Source organism: Centroberyx gerrardi, chromosome 8 (assembly GCF_048128805.1).
Source record: "Centroberyx gerrardi isolate f3 chromosome 8, fCenGer3.hap1.cur.20231027, whole genome shotgun sequence".
In the NCBI taxonomy this organism is placed as follows: domain Eukaryota; kingdom Metazoa; phylum Chordata; class Actinopteri; order Beryciformes; family Berycidae; genus Centroberyx; species Centroberyx gerrardi.
The window spans coordinates 6,229,585-6,251,600 of record NC_136004.1 but is presented as its reverse complement, the minus strand read 5'-3'; the positions used below and the strand labels follow the sequence as shown (position 1 = coordinate 6,251,600).

Here is a 22,016-nt window from a genome sequence, read left to right as displayed (position 1 = left end):
TTCGCCCGCCTCAGCTCACCAGGCTTGGTAGAGTACGGTACAAAAGTAGAGTCACTGTGGGACTAAAAAAGGCCTGTTAGAGGCTAACGTAGAGCAGGTTTAGGTTCCGGATAGTCCCTTGTTGACAAGCAGCTGCCGGCCACGGTCACATGGGCCAGAGGGTCCTAGCCAAGTGTGGCTCCCCACCCAGAGAAAAGCCTGCTAAGACCTGGCTCAGATAAGACCAGGGACCTCCCTCCCCAGGATATTTTCAGAAGCTAATCCTGTTACACCATTTGGCTGTTGCTCCACCGTCTGCCCCTCCCCGTTGATATGCTGCTCTTGGCACTTAGGCAGTTAGCGGTTCAACAAAGCCTCGACCATGAGAATCACTTGTTAAATACAGTAAACACAAAGGAGTTTGTCCAACAACTAGGGCAATGCAACCTGGGGCAGTGCATTCAGGCAGCGTGATTTACAGTCTCAATTCAGAGGAGCATAACTGCTTCATTGTCACATATCTGGTTGTGCAAGAGTACCCTTGAATCCCTTGTTTGTACCAGTCGTAAATCCACCTCTAAAACCTTCACCTCAGTGTGTTCATTCTCTGTTCAACCTGTTGATAACTTAAATGAATGCACAGTATATCTGAACGGGCCCTTACAAGTCTGTTTTGTTTTTTATTTGCACATGTTTTCTGTCTGGTTTCCCTGGCTGTTGGGACCTTACCGTAAGTCTCTTAAGTGTGAGGTGTTTTTTGCTGTAGCTTGTCCCACTGGTGTTTGGACACTAGGAGTCATCGTTTACCTGTGCATGCGTTGTACTCACTGGTCGTCTGTACTGTGCTAGGCCAATACTGTGTTTTGTGTGTATCAAGTGACTGTCGTTTGTACCACCAACGCTGAAATTCCACAAGGAATCCAGTTTGTTTGAGGCTTACAAGCAGATATTTTGCAGTGAAATGACAAAACGGCCTTTTCAACAACTCATCATTGTCCCTTTCGTGTCTTTTCTGCCCTCCAGCCATTCAAGGCTTCTCTCCCACGAGGAAGATCCGTAACTTCGAGGAGGCTCGCGGTCTGGACAGGATAAACGAGCGGATGCCGCCTCGCAAAGATGGCCAGCAGCCAGATGGCACCATGGTCAACGCCAACGCCCCCAACAAGAACGGCACTGACGGATAGGCGACAGAGACGCATACCCCCCCTCCTCCCCATCTTCACCCGTCCCAGCCCAGACCCCTGACTCACACACCCCCAATCAGTCTTTCTCTCTCTCTTTCTCTCTCTCTGTCTATCTCTCTTCCACTGAGACTGCCTGTCCATCACCTGCTCGCTCACAGTCGGACAGGCAAAGGAACTGGACAACGTCGGTGGATAAAAAGCGAAAGGAGGCAACAGCGCTGGGAAAAACCGCTTTCGGCTGCCGAAAAATACAAACACGATGTGATGATGCGGGGGAAAAAATAGAACCTTATTTTATTTATTAAAGGAATTATATTAGATATATTCTGTGTAATAGCGACAAATCATTGAATGAAGACATTTCGCAATTGTTCAAATGTATACTGTACAATGAAGTTATAACTTATAGATAAATGTCAAAGGTATAAAAAAAAAAGACAAAAAGTACATGAAAGAAGAGAATTTTTGTAAATTTGAGTTGATTATTGATACAGGTAGATTGACCCCTTATTATCCAGGAGTTCTTCTAGTCACTTTAAGTTTTTCTATTGTCTTCTGTGTGTTTGGTAAGGGAAAATCTGGCTTGAAGTACAAATATGGTAGCCTCATAAGCCATTTGGATCTTGCAAGCTTCTTGTCAAGACATCATAGGCTTGTGAGGTTATGAATACATCGCAGCGTGTGCTTATGTGTGTGTAAGTCGAAAGATACAGGATATGTATTTAAAGTGGAAAAATGAATAAGGGAAGTAAATTATATCAGAAAAATTACCGCAAATGAATATTTCATACCTTAAGCGGACGTTTCATGAAGACTTTTAATAAGTCGTCCAAAACACTTTGATGAAAACCCCCAAAACCACTGAACGCTCATTGCAACTGCTTTTGTTCAGTGTTTTGTTCAATATGGGACAGAAAATACTATTTTATTTTGCAGCCATTGTCACTTCTAGAGTTCGATTTCCTCCTGGATTGCTATCGATTCCTCAACGAACGACACTTAAACTGAAGGATTGATGCTTTGCGTCATTGGTGCCGTTGCTGTTACTACCTGTGTTCACTTGACGGCAGCTAGGAAGGCTCTCGCTCTGCTAAAACCAAAAGGGAAACACAGCACGTCTTATTCTGTCACCAGAACCAGGGCCCGGCGACCGCTCTCAGATCCCCGCTTGGGCTGCGCTTTCTCTCGAACATTGGAAGCTAAGCCGACTTCTCTGGTTGGGGGGGGGGGGGGAGGTCAAGCGCTGCACGTGAAGATTATGGCACGAGAAACCAACCGACACACAACTACAGAAGGATTAGTTTTCTCTCCGGTCGCCCTCTCGGACGACGGAGGACACATTCGCCCTCGAAGCAGAGGAGCTGCTGGCAGTGCCATCCTCGGAAAAAATCAGACTGATTGTTCATTATTGTTTAGGAACTTTCCGTGTATTTAACAGAAGTATGGCACTTAGTTTGATTTGATGTTGTTGCTTTCTTGTCGAACACTAAAAAAAAAAAAAAGAAACAGGGGCGTGCTTTTGGGGGCTTTTCTTTGTTTCTTGACTGAAGCTGTATCAGTGTCTCCATCTATTGTTGATTATATGCAGGTGTTTTTTGAATTGTTATAAATACTGTATGCGCATTAAATAAGGGAAACGTTCGACTTTCAGTGAAATGACAGCACTTTGACAATGCTGTTCCCATACACAGTGGACTGAGTCATTCCCACTGGGAGGGATGATGCTATTAAAGGTACCGCCGCCTCACTAGCACCTGTCTATCAAGGCCTAACAGTACTGTAATCATCTCAACCATGGCTGACTCATTTTTTTTTTACCACACGTGGTCATACCAGGCTGGGGACCATTAACACTAGCGTTGAGATTGCTGGTGTGTATTTTATTTTATTTTATTATTTTTTTCCCTTCTGAAGAATTCAGTTCTGTTCTGGTCTGAGCACTTCTCTTCACACCCTCCCCCGACCCTTTAAGACTTGTTTTTTCTAGGATATACGACCAACTTAACTGGTGCTTCGACACACCCGACTGTAATTCTGTTGTCTTCTGTCATTCAAGAAAGAAGAAGAAGAAAAAAAAAAAAGCTTTAAGATTTGCTATTCTCTTGTGAATTTACCCTTTTTTATAAGGCATTTGCGCTCATGTGCCATGCCACCTTGGCCACACATGTCAAGATCTGTGTGTGTGTGTGTATGTGTGGATGGTGAATGGAGTGAAGCCAGGACAGTGTCCCATTTCAGGCATAATGGAGAGATTAAATGTCAGTAAAATTAATCTTGATATCCTTACTGTTTCCAAAATATTGTTGTTTGCCGTTATGTTCAGTAGACTTCTGGGAAATGTTCCTAAAGCTTAAGTATTTGGGTTTACATTCAACTGAAGCGTGATGTTGAAAATTGTTTTAAGAGTAAGGCTTTATTTGGTTGAGCCATACAGTATACTGACCTCCTGTTAGGTCTTATACATATCTTGCAGAATGTAAAAAAAAAAAATATTGTTCATTAAGAATCTTTCGATAGCTGTAAAAAGGGGGGAGAAATCCTTTCATCAAGTACCGTACTTGTCATGCGAGGCCATGAAGTCTTTATCTACGTAGATGTATCACTTGAAAAAAAACCAATAAAATTCAAATACAGTGTTTTATTTGCCTCGTCTTTTTGTGTGTTCTTATTTCACTTTAAAGAGTAGCTTAACCCCAAACCCAAATCTGCGTAAAGCCTGAAATCTAATCGTAAAATGCATGCTGCTGAAATCGCTATTAAAATAAATCTGCTATTGGCTGATCTTTGGTGCCAGGTGATGTCACCACCTGTTGGAATAGTAGTATCGGAATTGAATTTGGGCAGATAAGGTGAATCTAAAGTGTCTCAATTAGATGGGATTTAGGCTTTAAGATGGGTGTATTTTTACATAAACATCTTGTCTTTTGAAGCTTTAACCTTTAAATTTAAATCTTTTTTGCACACTCAATAATTCATTTGTATAGCATTTTCTAAAATCCAAGTCGTTTTTTTCCCCCCACTTTATTATTCATTTGCATTACTGTTTTCGTAACTCTTTCATTCATATAGTTGGGAGCTGCCTGGTAAAACATTCACAAAAACGTATAAAAAAGCACTTATTTTGTTTCAGATGTTGGCTGGATGGCATAGTTTGGACAGTGAAATAGTGCTGCTTGGTATCCGCACAGTACTATAGTCACAAGCTTCCAATTAGTAATGCTAAAACATGTATATTTTATGCAGTGCAACATGTAGACAATATTACAGTATTATATCCTTGCTCAGCACAGAATGTGAAAACTGGACATCGTGTCCTATACTCAGCGATGCAGAGCTCAGCAGGGACAAGCAGCGATGTGATGAGCGTGTTTAGCAGAAATCTATTTACATGGCGGAAATGAGTGATAGTCAACACCCACATATGTGCAGTCCTACAGGTCAAATAGCATCTGAAAGACAATTTTGGATAAAACAACTACAAATCATTCAAATACTATTCAAATCACTCAAATACTGTTTGATTATTAATGCGGATATGTGCAGTATTCTGTACCATGTGACCGTGACACATAAATAAAGCGTATAAAATGACATGGCTCATATTTGGGGCCAGAGCTTTTTCCAGCTCAACTCCTGACCCTTCAGTGTCAAAAAAAAAGTGCTGTTTTAAACAACCTTTCATCCCTGTAATGAAAAGTCCTCAGTGCTTGGCTTGCTTGTAACACATTAAACCCCAACTTCTTTAGTTTGCCCATCCTGCAGTTTGCATATCATTGGTGTAAATATCCTCCTTGATGCCTTAGGCAGCGCTGCAGTGAAAGGACAACAATGGTCTTGAGTGGATCCCTGTAATGTAAAGTTAGTGTTCTGGGTTGCCAGCAGACCCACGTTGGGGGAGTTGGACAGAGATGAGAGTCTTGTACTCCCTTAGTTTTCCATTAGGTGGCACTGTGGAAGATATCAGACCTTTGGTGGTGGTACTGGTCTCAGAGCCTGGGGGAGAGAAAAGATGAATTCATTGATTGCGAGTTGTAACTTGAGAACTTAACATAACTTGGGTTTGAAACCCTGAGGACATTGAACCCCTATCTACTCCCGGTAATTCTGCTTGCAGATTCCCCTGTGCTTTGGTCACATTGGGGCTTAATGCCTACACATACTGTATGTGTGTGTGTGTTAGGGTGCGATCACACCTACAGATGCAAAAGATTACTTTGCTGCAGTTTTGTATTTGGTTCCTTTAGGTTCATACGGTCTAATTACAAGCGAACCAAGGATTGTAAACAAAAGTCACATGGACTCATAAGTAGCTTGTTTATTGGACAGAGTTTTGGTAACCTGTCATGCTGCCAGGTTAGAGATTTTGGCAGCCGGGGGAGTCAAAACAAATCTGATCCCAGTCCCTGTAACTCTAGCTAAGTATGGGCTTGTCTACACTCTTCTTCTCTGGTGTTCATACCAGATAAGAACACATGAAGATATAGCTGCATAATGAGCATCAGTCCAGACTTCATTTTGTTCTGCTAGGCTTTCCAGGCATGAGAAACTGCTGGCTATCAGATGTCAGCATCCGTCTCCTTCTACCCATAAACCCTTGCATTTTGGTTTCATTTTCTGTAGTTGGTTGGATTGTCCTCACTCCTATCAAACTGCACCACAGTTCTCTAGGAAGAGGACTGAGACTCGCATTTTCAGGCGTCTCTGTGCCATTATTTGGTGCCACCCAAGTTGGAATGGCATTCTTCTCACCTGGCCAACAAACTAAAGGAGGAAACGCTCCAGTGTGTGTGCAATGCAGTGTGTGACTCCTCCAAATTCCCCAAAGAAATGAGACTTACCTGACGTGCAGCTAAGTAGTTCTGGCTGGGGGGTTTGGGTCTGTTCCCTGCTGGAGGTGGCGGAGGTGGAGCTCCTTTCGGCTTTGGTCTTCCCATCTAAAATCGTGGGATTTTATCAGTGCCGGTGCATGGAAATCCAAGATATGACATATTCCAACTCAATGCCTATGATAATTTCCAACGCATTACCTGTGGCACTGGAGTGTGTTGTCTGGGAACTGGCTTTTGGCTGTGGTGGTACGTCGGGTTATCCAGCGCGGTCTGCTTCCGTTGGGTGTGCACACTGTTGGAAGCGAGAGAGACTTCAACTGCAGGTTCTCAAACCTCCCCAAGGCGAGAGTGCAGTGCATAGCCGCACCGAGAACTACAACAGGTTGATTTTACTACTTACGTCGGCAACGTGGGACTTTGTCGTTTTTTCCAGACGAACCCTACAGCCCCAGCAACGGCACCCAGTAGCAGCAGCACAGTGACCACTACGATGGCAGCGACAGCCCCTGCAGAAATAAAGCAATAAAAAAGCGCATTTGATTTGAATGCAGCGGTGCATCATAGCACAGTGATGCATTTGAGTTCCATATTAACTGGGTTGAAATGACACTTATTTCTTATATTTGTTGAAAGAACAACTCCAGACAGGTCTTACCATTGGAAAGGCCACTGAAGTTTTCATCCATCGAATCACAGTTAGGAGGAAGCCACCCAGGTTCACACTGACACTGAGTTTTGTGATTACACACCTGAAGAATACAAAGCAGATGATGCTTTATTTTGACATCCTGATATTTCAATACTACAAACATGCTTTCTAGTAGGTCGCACTGTTGTACCATGTACTGTGAAACTCTTGTACTGTGCACTCAGTATGTTCACCTAGATGAATTCCTGTGCATTTATTACAGTGGGCAATTAAAGTATGTGTGCTTGTGATTCTGATTGCTGCAAGACTGGACAGCGCAGGCCTGTACTTACAGCATGGCCTGGGCATTTTGCGGAACAGTTAGTTGCTCTGTAAGCTGTCTGAAGATCCACACACTGATTCTGGCTGCACACCTAGAAAAGGAGATAGTAAATGACATTGACCGAGTTCATAGAGGCTGCTTGGTTAATCTCACTTTTTTGACATTATTTCTCGTCCATAGTGACCTACAAAGACATTAACGGTACAAATAACAGTAGAGAAAGCCTTACAGGAGCGAAGAGGTCCCATTTACCTTTCCGTCCCCACATTTAGTCCCAGACTCCACCTGGCCATAGTCGGCGGTATGGTCTTCGTAGAAAGTTGCCTTGCATTCCCTGAAGCTGACCGCGCGGCCATAGTTTGGGTTAGTATTACCTTTGGTGCAGAAGAGCTTCCCACACATCACATCTCTGCAGGGGAAACAGGGTGTCAGTATGTATTCATACTCACCTAACTGCTTACTATTCATTTGTCTTGTTTGTACATGCTGTGCTGTTTGTGTGCATCTTTTCTCAAGGAAAAGCCCACTAACTCTGCTGAATGACAAACCACAAGTAAAGGTTTCCTCAAAAACAGACACTTGACTTCACTGACACTGCTTGTCAAGATGGAGATAAACTACCACGGGACCCTTGGAAAACACCATGCTGTGATTTGCTGGGACTCACGCTTGTTGGCATGGGATGTACTGTTCCTTCGCGGGTCGTCTGCAGAAGGCAAAGTAGGTGCCTCTGGTGTTCTGGTTGTAGCAGTACTGACTGCCCACTGCAGCAGCTGATGACAGAGAGGGATTACATGTCAATACAAACTTTATCCGTTTATCATTTCTTGCAGGGTCATTCGAATTCGTCAGAGCTGGAACTTCACTTACTGATGTGGAGCTTAAGTAAAAACACTGTAAAGCAGGGGGGGGTCTGCACAGACAGTTGGATATCTCTTTTTTAATTGATATCCAGCTCTATTTCAAGTGAATACTACTACTATTACTAGTACTACTACTGCTACTACAGGGACAGGGGGGTTCAGCCCCTAGGATACCTACAAGGCCCATACATCCTGATGCACTGGTCTGCCCTCTGCGGACACTGGCCGTTGTGGCAGTAGCCCAGTCCTCCATCGCAGGGGAGGCCGTTCACAGTGAAAACATCCAGCGGACAGGTGTCGCTCTTCCCATCGCAGTACTCTGCCAGATCGCAGTCGTCCTGCTTCCTGCGGCACTCCCTGGTCCGAGGCAGGATCTGTGGAAAGTCGGGAATCAAGGTCAGGATCGATCATGTTGTGTGAGATCCAGGGTTGTAGATGAGGATAAATGCCTGAACTCACTTTACCCACCGCTTTGTTTGCAGAATGAAGTTCATCCAGCTTTTTAGGCTGGTATAAGTCTTTAAGAGAGCAATTCATAGTATACATCATAGTAAGTGGTGTCCAACTGATATGAGGATAGGTTTTTTTTTTTAAGGGAAAATCAATAAATTAATGCTCTCTGAAAGTATAATTGATTTTTGTTTCTATTGGTGGTTGTTTGCCTTATGGTGATGGTTTACCCAACTTATTTATGATTACATCATGACATGATTATGTTTTAAACAGCTTACAATATTTCAAAGATAAAATGTGATAATAAGCAGCAGGATGAATTCTGTGTGAAAATGTGATTCACTCACATGTGATTTATTTATGGGCCATTTTTGTTTGAGCAACTCAAAAATAAGTAAATGTTTGTAGTGTGTCAAATGCCCACTAGAGGGCTGTAGCATTAAGGAAGTTGGAGCAGATAAAATAATCACAGCAGCATGCATGATATAAATAATGAAAAGAAAACAATCAAATTAAAATAATCACAATAATCATGTCAGCAGATGCAATAGAAGCCTATTATAACTGACTCACCTTACAATCCTCACAGCACTCTCCCGTAGCACACTGTGAACCGTCGGTCAGCTTACAGGTTGTGGCATTGCAGCATGGGTTGGTGCATTCCTGGGCGAGCAATAAAAAAACGCATTAGGTTGTTATTATTGTACTGGCTAGAAAATCATATGGTAAAGTACCACAAGTTCCTGTACTAGCAGCACTATAGGAATTCTCCCAGTGTTCCTGTGATTTTCCTGTATTCTTGTGGTGCTTTTTGCGTTTTTTCAGGACCAATTTGCTTGCGCTTTTGTTTTGAAAGGAAGACTTGTCCACTCATTTGCCGTTAGTTTTTTATTTAGACATTGGGAAAGTAGGTGAGAAAGTAGTGGAGAGCCTGTAGAGAAAGGTCTAGCAGGACTTGATATAGGGACAGTCGACAATCTCTTAGAGGTTTTTGGCATGCCTGTGGTACTTGTGAATATTTTCCTGTGACAAATGTTGCGGTCTCCCTATGATTCAGGTATCACAGGACAATAAAACTCTGTGGTAATGCCTGTGGTACACGACCATGAAACAAAGTGAGTCTGCGGTACATCACTTTCTCTGTATATGGTTACCACACCATTTGCTTGTCCTGTGATACCTAATTCAAGTACCACAGGCATACCACGAGAACATTTCCATGGTGATAACTAAGTTTGTTAACTCTCCTGAAAGAACTCTGCATCGATTCCAATGCATCCCTCAGATTATCATAAACTATATTAACTTAAATCCTGCAACGACAATAAAAAACAAAGGTTTTATAAACAGGAGTAGTTCTGCGAGAGGCGAGGGCTGCACAATTTAGCAAAAAAATATATGAAAATAACAATTTTGACTACAATTTCAATATTGCAAGAAGCTGCAACTTCTCCTTCTAAATTCCCTGAAGGGCAGACATCTTCCAGCATGTTGTCCGTCCCATACACACACTATTTGAATACCAGCAGAGGCAAAGTCGTTTTGTCTTATCCCACTAACAGGTCTGAACAGATTCACAGGCTCTGCATAATTCACTGGAATGAATGCATCTTGTGACTGATAATTGGGAGTCTAGTTTTTATCGCCTCAAGGCCTGAAATGAGGGTGTGTAAACTTTTCATATACACTGTAACAGTATAAGCCATACCGTGATGTAGTAAACAAGAGTTTTAAAATGTAATTTGAGGTCGATTGCGTTATTTCACATCGACATTCAGTTTGGAGCATAAGATAGACTAATGGTCCTGGAAATGTGTTGGTGCATGTCAGAGGTATTCTGCAGACTTCTTAGCAGGTTTCCTCAGGGCAAGAAAACTAGTCAAGACCAGGCAGAAGAAGCGTTCAGTGTTACTGTCAGAAGTACTGACCTTGAGCCAGTTATGTCAGAGCTGAACACACAGTCCAAGTCTAAAAATCGACACAACATGGATAACTCCCTATCCTAATCTATTCCCTATGTCTGCCCTCAGAAAATTCCATTGATTCACTAAAGGTGTGCTATATCACCAAAATGACCAAATCAGAACATCATGCTGTTCACCAACAGTGCTCAGTGAGTGGAAAGCTGCCTAACAGCGCTGGTCAAAAAATAAAGCCTATTTGTGCCTGTCATGGTCATGCATATGTAAAATCTCATTATTTTGCCCACGTAATATTTATTTGTAGGCGAGGCCATGAAATTCCAGATTTTGCCCAATTTACTAACACTTCACAACACCAACATGATGCTGCAAGTCTCAGGCATCGTGGCCAGGCAAGTCAGATAAGAAGGAAGAGGGTTTCCATCCTAGATTTTCAGATCAGATGAGAGAACACTCCAATTACAAAGGGTGCCTTAGGGTGCAAGGGTGCAGCACTGCTGGATTAGTCTTACAGCTCAAGCACACAACTTGCACTTTCAGTAGGTAACGAAGGGATCTATTTGTTCTTGAATTTCTTACATTTCTTAGTGAATAAGATGACAACTGTTACTGAATAATATGAAAACTCAAGTCAATGAAATCTTGGGATGAATGTTTGGTTAATTTACCTCCAGAGTGCCGCAGTCGCACACCTCTCCCCTCTCCACAAAGCCGTTCCCGCAGACCGGAGGAGCCACCAGAGTTTTGTAGTCCGGTTTGTTCAGCAGGCAGCCGGGGCTGCGAGACGTCAGGTAGCGGTCATAGTTGTTACTGCTGCAGCTACTGAAAGACCTAGGAATGTCCCAGCTGAGAAGAACAACACAATTTCAACTCCAAGGTCACACTCTTTGAACTAGGGTTCAACTGATATGGATTTTTGAAGGCCGATACTGATAACAGTACTTTTAGTCTTAAGTCGCTGATAGACGACATTCAATATCTTTAAATTTGACCATTCATGCCAAAAAAAGTATTCAGTGTTTCTCCCTGAATTGTATTCTTGTCAGGGTGGAAAAGCATCAGAAACAGCATTTAGACCATCATGGGACACTAACACTCTCCACTGACACCCAGACTAATGAAATTCTTATAGCTGGGTTAGTGGCTCCTTAAAGGAACATTCCACCCTCGGATACTCTTACACTGTTATATATCATTAATCTATGATGTTCAATGCATTCCAGGAGTTATTTTCCCTCAAACTGCCTCGTCCACTTCTACTTCAGTTAGTGGTTTCCTACATTTCCCAGAATACCTTTAACCCTTGTGTGGCGTTCGGGTCTGTGGGACCCGATTTCAATGTTTACTAAAAGAAAAATGATAAAATGAATTATTTTTTCAACCTGAGACTCATTGGCCATGGCTCATTTTCTGTGAAGAACACGTAAAAGAACACATTTATATTACATACGTGGTGTTCGGGTCCACTGGACCCGAGGGTAATAAAAGTGTGGAAAAGTGTGTGTGTAGGTGAAAACAAGCAAAAATGAAACAAAAAGGTTTGCTGTGTGCCTTCACTCAGTCTTCCTCCTACCTGGGCCTGCTGTTTGGTTTCAACATAGCACCAAGAACCTGTCTGCTCCTGCTTTTCCCGCACTCTTTACCCTCTGTAGTGTATGAAACTACACAAAATCTTGCACGAACCTGCACAATGTTATTTCAAAACATTGTAGTACACACAACGCATAAATACATGTTGGTGGAGAGAGCGATAGCATAGTAAGAGCAAGAGAGCAACAGTTCCCCCTTACTCAAACCCATCTTGTGGCTGCACTGCATTCTGGTCTATTGAGGCTACTGTGGGTGGAGAAATTTCTCTCTCTGCCTTCTACAATGGATTTCTCCCTGTATGATTGTTGAAGGACGGTGCAAAATAGTGAGTCTAGAAAGAGGCTCTTGTTCTTTGACTCTGAGGAACTGAAACCAAAACCTTTACTGTACACACTGTACACACTGTATTTGTACATTATGTTTGTTTGTATGTGTGTATGTATATGTGTTTTTATGTGTATGTATGCATGGATGTTTCTGTTTATTTGCACATTTTTGCTGTTTTATTCTGTTTTTATTTAAAGAACTTTGAACTGCTTTTGTATGAGATGGTGCTATATAAAAAATTTGAATTGAATTGAATTGAATACTGTTGATGGCCTGGCCATATCCAATATTTTATAAAAAAGCCAATATCGGCCCCATATATCAACAAACCAATATACTGGTTATATTGGTTAACCAATATAGTTCCATAGTGTTCCATTCCGAGATTCCATAAAAACGATGTCCTTGTAAAACACTGTAATCTTCCACTGGCAGAATTACTGTACGACCTACTTCTAAAACCATAACCTGCAACCGTGATATTTGACTTTTTTTCTCACCTGAGGGCTGGTGCCATGATGCAGCTGTCGCCAGAACAAGCGCAGGCACTGGAGTCATCGTGGTCCATGCCCAGGTTATGGCCCATCTCATGAGCCAGTGTGGCTCCTACTGCAATGGCCCTTGAGTTGTGATCCTGAGAAGTAACCAACCATCAGTTAATGTGTGTGGATCCCTTTAGAGTTATTGTTACTTTATATTATTTTAAAGCAAGCACGCCTTAATGTTTGCTTGGGAGAGAATATTTATTTTTCGGTTTTGTTCCCTGTTTTCTGACCAACAGTTCTTATTACTGATGCTTTGTGTGTTCACTGAGAATTTCCTCTATTCGTACAGCATCGTCTAGACGTGCCCTAAAATGAGAAATCCACCATTTGAAAAAAGTGACACTTCCTCTTACAAAATGATTGATAGCATAAAATTAAACATTTGTTTGCTTTTTGAGGGACAACAGGTGACTTTGTGGACAAAAAGAAGACAATTTTACAGAATGGATCCCCACCATTGTAGAGATACTGAATGGAAAACTTCAGATAGTACTTTCCTCCACAAAACACAAAATGTATAAATATTTGTATATTTTCAAACGAACACTTCAATTGAAACCATACCACTTTCCAAATAGACAGATGAAACTGTAAAAACTCACACAGGTTTATGGTTTACAAACGTAAGTTCACAATACATTGTCATATAAATGCATCGTGCCCGAAGTCTGAGATTCCTTACACTTTTGCAACCCCCATTTCATAGTTCACCTCATATTTAGCAAGACAAGTAAAACTGAGAACTCACTCGTTTTTGCAGAAATTACCATGGGGAAGTGGGTGCAGGGGCAGGGAGAATTTAACACAGCCTTACAGGGTGCAGCTGTAGAATAAGCCTAAATCCTAGACTCCCGACATTACAAGCAATCAAAAGTACGGTGTAGAAGAGGCGTAGCGTCCAAATTATAGATGGAACAAGTCTTCCCAGCTTACCTGCACGATTCCAACAGAGTGAGCTGAGCAGAGAGTCCCAATGTAAGCCAGTCCCACTGTTGCTCCTTCAAAGTCAATACCACTGAAACACATGGGGCCAAAATTGTGAAAAACATGGAATACAACATGGAAATATAAATTGAGAAACCATGTCACTGTCATCCATCTATCCATCCATCCATGTCCCTATTTGTAGAGCTTCATTCTAAAATTATTTAGAATTTATGACTTTCGAAGACCTTTTTAATACTGCCTGGAAATGAATTTGAGAACAATTTAAAAGCCAAAATAAAAGATAACAAGCAGATAGATACATATAAGCAGATAGGATACATATTGTACTACTAACCCTATTCTGCATTAATCTAAGAGTGGACATGCAGTGTAAAGAAACCTGTCATTACATAGTGGAAAAAAATAAGACCTCTAGTAACTGTATTTAAGACATTTTAATACTTTTTAAGGTCTTAAATTTAGAAAATGGATGACTTTTTCAGGCTATTTAAGGAGCTGCTATAGCCTGTTATAGTGCATTGCTCTGCAGGTGCAGAGAGTTTTCTGACCTGATGAGATGTGCGTTGTCGTGCTTTTTCCTCTTGACCAGCTCACTGTTCCTCCACTCCCTGAAGGCGTCCAGCGTGGCCCCGGCCGGGGGGGTCACCGAGATCAAGTCTCTGCTGGACCACACGTCCAGCCCCACCAGGGCAATGAAGGTCCTCAGGGGCTTGTACACCTGCAGGCAAAAACCAAGAGGAGTTCACCAGAGAAAGCAGTGATAAGAAAAGGCACAAGTACATCTACACTGGGCTGACACGCAGTTACACAGAGAAATATTCGTTTTACACAAAAAAACAGACATCAACATTTCTCTCCTGCCTACCTTTGCTTCATCCCAGCCAGTGATGTAGTGGTAAATAAAAATGTGGGTGAACTATGACCTCCAGCCAGTGAACATCATGAGGTAAACAACCACCAATATAAGCAAAAACCAATTATATTCTCAGAAAAAAACATTCATTTATGCTTTTGTGCCCTTAAAAGACCCCATTTTAATGTAACCTACATCAGTTTGTTGTAACTTACAATAATGTATATTAGGAATTTACATAATAAAGACGCATGTCAGCCTGAAAATGTTGTGGGTAAATTGAGGTTAGGTGGGTTTATCCTCCACTATGTCCCTGATCCATCTCACAATCTTAAGCAACTATTCTGAAATCTGTTTGGAAATTTTTACACTATTGCGTAAGTCAACTTTGCTCGAGTCCCAAATCAGTCTCAAGTCTTGAGGCACAAGTCTTAAGTCAAGTCCCAAGTCTAAATGTAGATTACCAAGTCAAGTCCAAGTCAAGTCCATGTCAAGTCCGTGTCACTATAAGTCTCAAGTCTAAATGTAGATTACCAAGTCAAGTCCAAGGCAAGTCCATGTCATTAATGTCAAGTCTCAAGTCTAAATGTAGAACAGCAAGTCAAGTCAGAACAAACCAAGAGTCCAGTATCAATTTAATATCTTAAAGAAAACTAAATATCTAGGACTTTTCAATGCAACATGGTTTTAATAGGATAAAAACTTGGTAAGAGCATCATGAGTTTGATTTCTACAATCAGTTTCAACTTCAATAAATTTAATCATTCCATACAAATTCAGAAAACAGAATTTAAATTCAGTCGTCTAGTAGTGGAACAAATCTCATCACTTTCAATCTAAGTCACTTTAGAAACCACAAAGTCATCAAAGCACAAGTCAAAGTCAAGTCCCAAGTCACCAGAAAAGTCAAGTCTCAAGCAATTCAAATGTGACTTAAGTCTGACTTAAGTCCAAGTCATGTGACATTAACAAGAGAGAACAATGACAAAACTATGGCAGAAATAGATGTGCCAAAAATAACAAACAAGACTAAAATTAGATGTAAAAATTGCTGGTAAAATTAGCAATGGGCTGGCAGTGGGTGTATGTCTGTACTGGCTAGGAATTTCCCCATAAATAGCAGCACCAGTGACTCACCATGTTGACAAAGTTGACGACTTCAAATATCCTCTTCCTCAGCTCCGTCTGATCCTTGTTCCACTTCAGGTACTGAAACATCATGTCGTCATGTGAAATAAGGCCACATCCTGTTTCTCAGTTTTTACTCACCCACTTGATTCCTCATTACTTATCATCATGATTTATGCTGATATGAGATGTATGGAGTGACTTTGGGTGCAATAACAGTGTGTGACTGTGATCAGACCTGGGCCAAACAAGGCGCTAATACATGATAGCGTTTGTTTCGATCTGCTGGCAGCCACAGATGGGTGGGGTTTTTACCACATCAGGAGGGCAATTCTGATCATGTCAGGTGTCAGCAACAAAAAAGTACACCAAACTGACTTTCAAATTCTTTCCTGTTTTGTCTGTACGTTCAGGCATTCACTGCAATTTTCCATGGTATCTGGTGGTAAAGCCCCTCCCATTGGTGCACATTAGTAGACTAAAAAGAAGTTTGCTTCAGGAAATATTCATAAGCATATCTTACCTCACGGTTATCAGCAACAAGGTAGAGCTCAAGGTATTTCTGCTGCTGGAACAGAGACGGACCCTAGAAGACAAAACCATAAAGCAGGCAAAGATTCGTCTATTATCTATTTCTATTTTTATATTTCCATTATCTCTCTATTAGTACTATTATTGTTGTTAGTAGTAGTAGTAATAGCAGTAGTATTGACATTAACATTTAAATTCATTTACACTGCAAAATGAGGAATTTAGTCTCATTCAGCTCTAAAGCATTTAAAAAAAACAAAAAACATTTTCACATTTGAATTGCACTGTTTGTGTGCTTTTTCCCTGCTGCATCCTATTACTTTTGACCTAATTTCCCCACAGGGATCAATAAAGTTTCATTTGATCTAATCTTGTCTATCTAATCTAAATTCTGCCAACGGAGGTGAGATGCAGTTTAACTTGTTTCAGGGCGTTTGTAGAAGTAGGCAAAGTGTCAGTATATTAAAATGGCAGAATGAGGCCAATCACTGTAGTAAAATTAAGAAAATGCCACTTGATTTGGGAACAATTCTTAAAACATGCTGATTTACATTGGAAATAGGTGAAATTATCTTGGATTATCTCACCCAAATGGGTTTCTCTTGTTTTAGGAAAAGTAAGAAAAGTAATCTACCATGTGAATACTAGACTAAATGACATGAAGATGGATATTTCTGCGGCATGTTTGTTAATGCTACATTTCCCCCTCATACTGTATGAAGTAAGCATAAAAGTGGAGGGTTTCATGTTGGTGATGTAATACCGAGGATCTGGAGCGGCTGCGGCCGGTCGGGGGTTCGAAGTCGGGGCTCCAGGTGGTGTTGGTGACGCCACACACCATGGGCTTGTTCTGCTTGGCGTCGTCGTACTTCATCACTGCATGATCCCCCTCTTCCTCACCGGACAGAGGCTCGATCAGGTACTTCTGGGCAGACGTTCTGAAATATCCCCTAAACCAAGAGCATGCAGATTGGAGTTTCACTTTTACAAATACTTCACAGACAGAGCTGCTCTGGAGGCAGAAATAATCTCATTGGTTGAGTTAAACCCAATGGGAGACAAAGAATCACAATTTTTCGGCGCGCAAGTTAGCTAACTGGCAAACTTGACCAGAAAAGAAGAAACTCAAAATATGAATAAAAAATATAAATGGCAATCCATTCATGACCATGGCATTCACCATCTTGGAAGGTCAACAGGTTAGCTAACTAGCTTATATTGCTGTAAACTAGTATGGCTAGTTTGAACTTGGAAGTTCAGCTAGGCTAACTAGCTAAACTGCATTTTTTTTTCTCCTAGTAGCAAGAGTGCAAATTAGGCTTCATGTTAGCTTCCTCCTCTCTTATCTCTTGCCTTTTTCACTAGCTTCAGTATAATGTTATTTAGCCAGAAAAACTGTGGTTCTTTGGCCCCGCCCACTGAGGTTTAACTCAACCAATGAGATTATTTCTGCCTCCAGAGCAGCTCTGCCTCCCAGAAATGTTTGTATATATCTAAAACTCCAATCTACATCACGTGTTATTATGAAGTACTGTGTGACTGATATGTTTTGGATGACATAGAGACAGTTGTGAGCAGGGTGAGGTCTCACCTGAGTCCATCACAAGTGCTGATGCTGGCCGTCGATTCACTATCGTTCACAATCCTGCCGTGATAGTAGCAGTGATCCTGGGGAAGACAGTGATGAGGAATGATGATGAAAAATCCCATCTATCTCTCTCCTTAGTTCTTATTCTAATTCTTCTCCTAGCACTTTGCTCTTACATGATGGTTCTCTGGTTACAGGAATACTGTAAGGGACTAAGGCACTCCTTCATTTATATTGTGTGTAATTTATGGGACTCGAGTATTACAACACTGGTAGAAAAAAGCGCTTTCATTCATGCTGTTTGAGGATCTATCCCATCACACATGGAGCAAACTACACTACAATATAGATGTATTTAATGTGAAGTGTACAATGTGATTACTTAATGCATGCAGACAACTTACAATGTCAGTAGGAGTCGTGGTGACTGGTGTACCATCTTCTAGGTAGTAAGTCTCACTGTAGTCTTTGGAAAGTAATTCACTGATGATGGAAAGATACCCAAATAGAAGTTACGCCATGTCATGTTACCCCCCCCACCCACCCACACACACACACACACACACACATATCACATATCACACATTTCTCAAAGTGAGAAATTGGACTCTTACAAAACGAGATGTGGTTTAAACAGGAACTGTGTTTTACACAATATGAAACACAAGCCTGTAAACTACCTCACTGATTCTTGAGAACTGGGACAAAAATAAAAACGAAAAAAATAAAAGAGCTGCTATTGTTGAAAATGAATACAATTTTAATGTTGTAAATATGTGGTATTTGGTCAACACTGTGAGGCTTTCTGTATGATGTGTTGATGAGTATCACTAAAGCGTCTTTTATGGTGGCTTGACAATTATTTATGATCATAGTAAACACTAATATCTATATCTTATCATGCTTTATTAACGTATACTTCACTTCACTGTTTACTAAGTAAACATAATTTTCTCACAATTTTTTCCACATATACACAGATTTACCTGATGATTTCTTATGAGATTTGATGTATGTCACCACTAAAAACACATAGGTAAAAAAAAAAATCCTGCCAGATGTTATGTTTTAATTAAGACATGACTCTTTATTACTTTTAAATACTACACAATTACATAGTAAGGGCTGTCATATCAAAACCTGGTTAACCTGGTTGACTGAGTGGTTAAAATTCTGAAATGACCTGCTGTGAAAGCCTTTTGTCAGCTCCATCAGATGGACTTTCAGCTGATTTTAAATAAATGTGCTTATATTGTCTTTAGCAAATAGTGTGGATCTATCAAATCATTTATCTCTCTAAACTTCAAAATGTGCTTTTTGATGTTGGAAATGAGTATCTTGTCTTTAATACGAAAGATGAAGTTGGTAAAAGTTTTAAAAGGAATATATATATATGGTGTGGCATGACAAATGAACAAAAGTCAACATTCAGGAATTAATTGCACAGATGTGTAACTACAGAGCTGAAAGGAAGATTCTGACACTCTAAATCTGTGTTGGTCTGAAGAAATCAATTTTACTGTATCTGGTGGTGAAGTAATGACATGAAAAACAGGAACTCTGTGACAAACTGATAAAATCATGAGATTAAACTGTTTAAAAATGAAGACCCGGTTTGTCCCAGTTCTCAAGAATCTGTGACCTAGTAAAAATGTACATGTGCAAAGTGTTTTCAAAGTGTCAAACAAAGGCTGAATAATTTAGTAATCCTTTACAAACATGTGTACACTGTTTGTTTTTGGTTATTTTACCATTAATTATTTGTCAGTTTTTCATTAAAAGTCTCCAAGGCATGCCATGGAGGAAGTAAGGACTTACTTATTTTTCTCTAGATGCATTTCAATGTCTTTCCCTCCCACCGTCAACGCATACTTAATCGTTTCTGGCCTCAAGTGCTGTGGGGGAAGAAAAACATATGAGATTACGCATTCGGTTTTTTGTATCAGTACGCAGTATGATATGGTAGATATGGAAGACACAGTAGCTGTTATAGGAATACAAAAACAGACAAATTTACCTCTGCATGTCTCTTTCTTACTGTGTGAAGTCTGACGGGTCGAATCACCTCATAGTCTTTCACCCCATCAAGCTCAGGGCCAAGACTGACTGTGGAGAGAGAAAACACATGACATTACAATATAAGAATATTCTCATCTTATGCTGGTTTTAAGATTGTTGCCTGTGCTGTAGGTTTATGACAGAATAGCCTTATGTTTTCTATGGTACTCTTTTATATGGTAATATATCATTCTGTTAAACTCTGAATTGGGCCTCTATATGAATGCTCACCTTAGGGATAGTAGCATCATATTCTGTGTATTGATAAATGCAAAAAAGCTTTAACTTTAGAGCCTCCAGCCCTTGGCCCATAAAGAGTTTCATTCCAGAATTAGAAAAAAACATTTGGAAAAAAGTGACACCTACTAGTAAGATGACCGACAGCACAAAATTCACAAAAATGATGGTACTTTTGAGAACATATTAAGTCCAAATTAAGTCCTTGGTCCTCAATAGACCGGATCCTCCGCATTTTAGAGGAACTGAAAGATGACCATCAATTTTTGCTCCAATATGTATTGCATTTCAGAATAATACTATGTAGCTGACATTCTTCAAGGCAGATTAGGGAGGAATTCCTGCTGAACTGTCTGCCTGCCCTCCGGTCATTTAGACTGCGCTCCTCTCGAACCCTTGGGCAACCAACCTGTACAGTAATTATGGGCTTTGCTACTGTCTATGTCTACTGATCCATGGCACATTAATATGAAGTGTGTACAGTAACAACACAGTACCTGAAGCCCAGTCATGGAAACGGTTTATCGGTCAAAGGAGCCATTGATAAGCCCTATCAGTAGGGAACAGAAGGCTTTGTGTGGCATTGTAATGCTTTCATTAGACTCGTCCAATTAGAAGTGCTGTATTCTGGTTGTATAACAAACAAGCCGTAGTTGTCGTAGTATATTCAGTAGTTTGCTATGTTGTGAGTTTTGTGAGTCATACAGGTGACTTTGATGCAAATTTCCATTTTTCACAGTCTCACATTTGCTTGATTTTGCATGTGATCCGCTAATGGCACCATCACAAGACATACAGTACCATTCAAAAAGCTCATATGAACCCTATGCTTTTTATCAGTCCCTGCTGATTCATATAGTTACATGAAACTGTTGTGAAAGCCGGCGGCGCGCAGTATTGACCAGGAGATGATGTGTCTCCTGATCACGCCTGAGTCACTGCTATCTGTGGGCCAGGTACGCAGCGGCACCTGAGAGGGGCGTGGCTTTGTTGTGATACCAAAGTCCAGCTTCGACCGATGCATTTACAGAGATCATGTGCGCTTACAGAGCTGGATGTTCCACCTGACAGGATACACGGTCGCTCTAAGCAGCATTCGTTCTTCGGAAGGGTTGTGGCACATTTCGATAGCCATTTCAGGCCTTACAGAGTGGTGGGAGAATTTCTCACGAACACTGTCTGAAGCCACAGAATACATTTCCTTCCTTAATATGTATTACACAAGCACAAGCATTAGGTCTGATGTGTGTTTTATGCCAATAAGTTATCAGTATCAGTGATGTAGGGGAGGGTAAACCCACCTAAAGGCAGTTTGCCCATGTTTTGATTCTGACAAATGTTTATGATGTAAATTTGTAATACACATCACAGCTAGTGGAATCAAACTGATGTAACTTACAGTACTGTGCAAAAGTCTTAGGCACCCTAGATTTTTCATGTACATTTTGTCTTAGATGTTTATTTGTTTTCTGCATTAGTGAGTCAATAGACTGCTCTTTATAGTACAGTATAGTTTTCATTTCATTATTTTTGAAGGAAAAGAAAGCATGAATTCATTTAGTTTATACTGGTGGTTGTTTGCCTTATGATGATCACCGACTGCCATAGTTTACACACCTTTTTTTTTTTATCTACCAGGGCATCACTCAAGATTATGACACAGTATATCATATCATATTTAGTCTGCTCTTTTAAAACACTTCTTTGAAACCTCAATTCCCCTCTTAAGGAAATCCACACAGAACTCTCCACGCTGGTGAAAGTGTCCGTGAATGAAGAGCCGTGGGAGACGCATGGCCCCCTAGGCTTTAGTTACTAATTAGTCATTGTGCTGAGTGGAGGCTGTACAGTATCCAGTGACTTACCTGAGGGCTGGAGCCAGGCGGCCAGGATGAGGAGCCACAACGGGAGCGTGTACGTCATTGTCCGAGCGCAGACGGCCACTGTAACAGAGCGCATAGCAGGGTCTGATCAGGAGGCTTTATGCTTCTTTTTTTTTTACCTGCATGT

At 41.0% G+C, this 22,016-nt stretch overlaps 2 protein-coding genes across 2 annotated transcripts in view; one reads left to right on the top strand and one right to left on the bottom strand.

Moving 5' to 3' along the window:
- ppp3cca (protein phosphatase 3, catalytic subunit, gamma isozyme, a) overlaps positions 1 to 3,799 on the top strand; it is a 26,991-nt gene extending 23,192 nt beyond the window's left edge. The window contains exon 13 of the mRNA XM_071904332.2: positions 1,003 to 3,799. Coding sequence (XP_071760433.1) covers positions 1,003 to 1,163 — 161 coding nt within the window. The 3' untranslated portion in view covers positions 1,164 to 3,799. The remainder of the gene's footprint in view (positions 1 to 1,002) is intronic.
- adam28 (ADAM metallopeptidase domain 28) lies at positions 3,776 to 22,016 on the bottom strand. The gene is made up of 23 exons (XM_071904344.2): positions 22,009 to 22,016; positions 21,872 to 21,949; positions 19,729 to 19,817; positions 19,530 to 19,606; positions 18,116 to 18,194; positions 17,715 to 17,791; positions 16,887 to 17,073; positions 16,116 to 16,178; positions 15,602 to 15,673; positions 14,160 to 14,329; positions 13,597 to 13,678; positions 12,619 to 12,752; positions 10,870 to 11,047; positions 8,853 to 8,942; positions 8,005 to 8,200; positions 7,631 to 7,736; positions 7,216 to 7,372; positions 6,974 to 7,054; positions 6,648 to 6,741; positions 6,393 to 6,498; positions 6,191 to 6,284; positions 6,002 to 6,097; positions 3,776 to 5,156 (listed from the first exon to the last, which is right to left on the bottom strand). The coding sequence occupies exons 2-23, from the start codon at positions 21,927 to 21,929 to the stop codon at positions 5,124 to 5,126; spliced, it is 2,319 nt and encodes a 772-aa protein (XP_071760445.2). The 5' UTR covers positions 21,930 to 21,949; positions 22,009 to 22,016; the 3' UTR covers positions 3,776 to 5,123.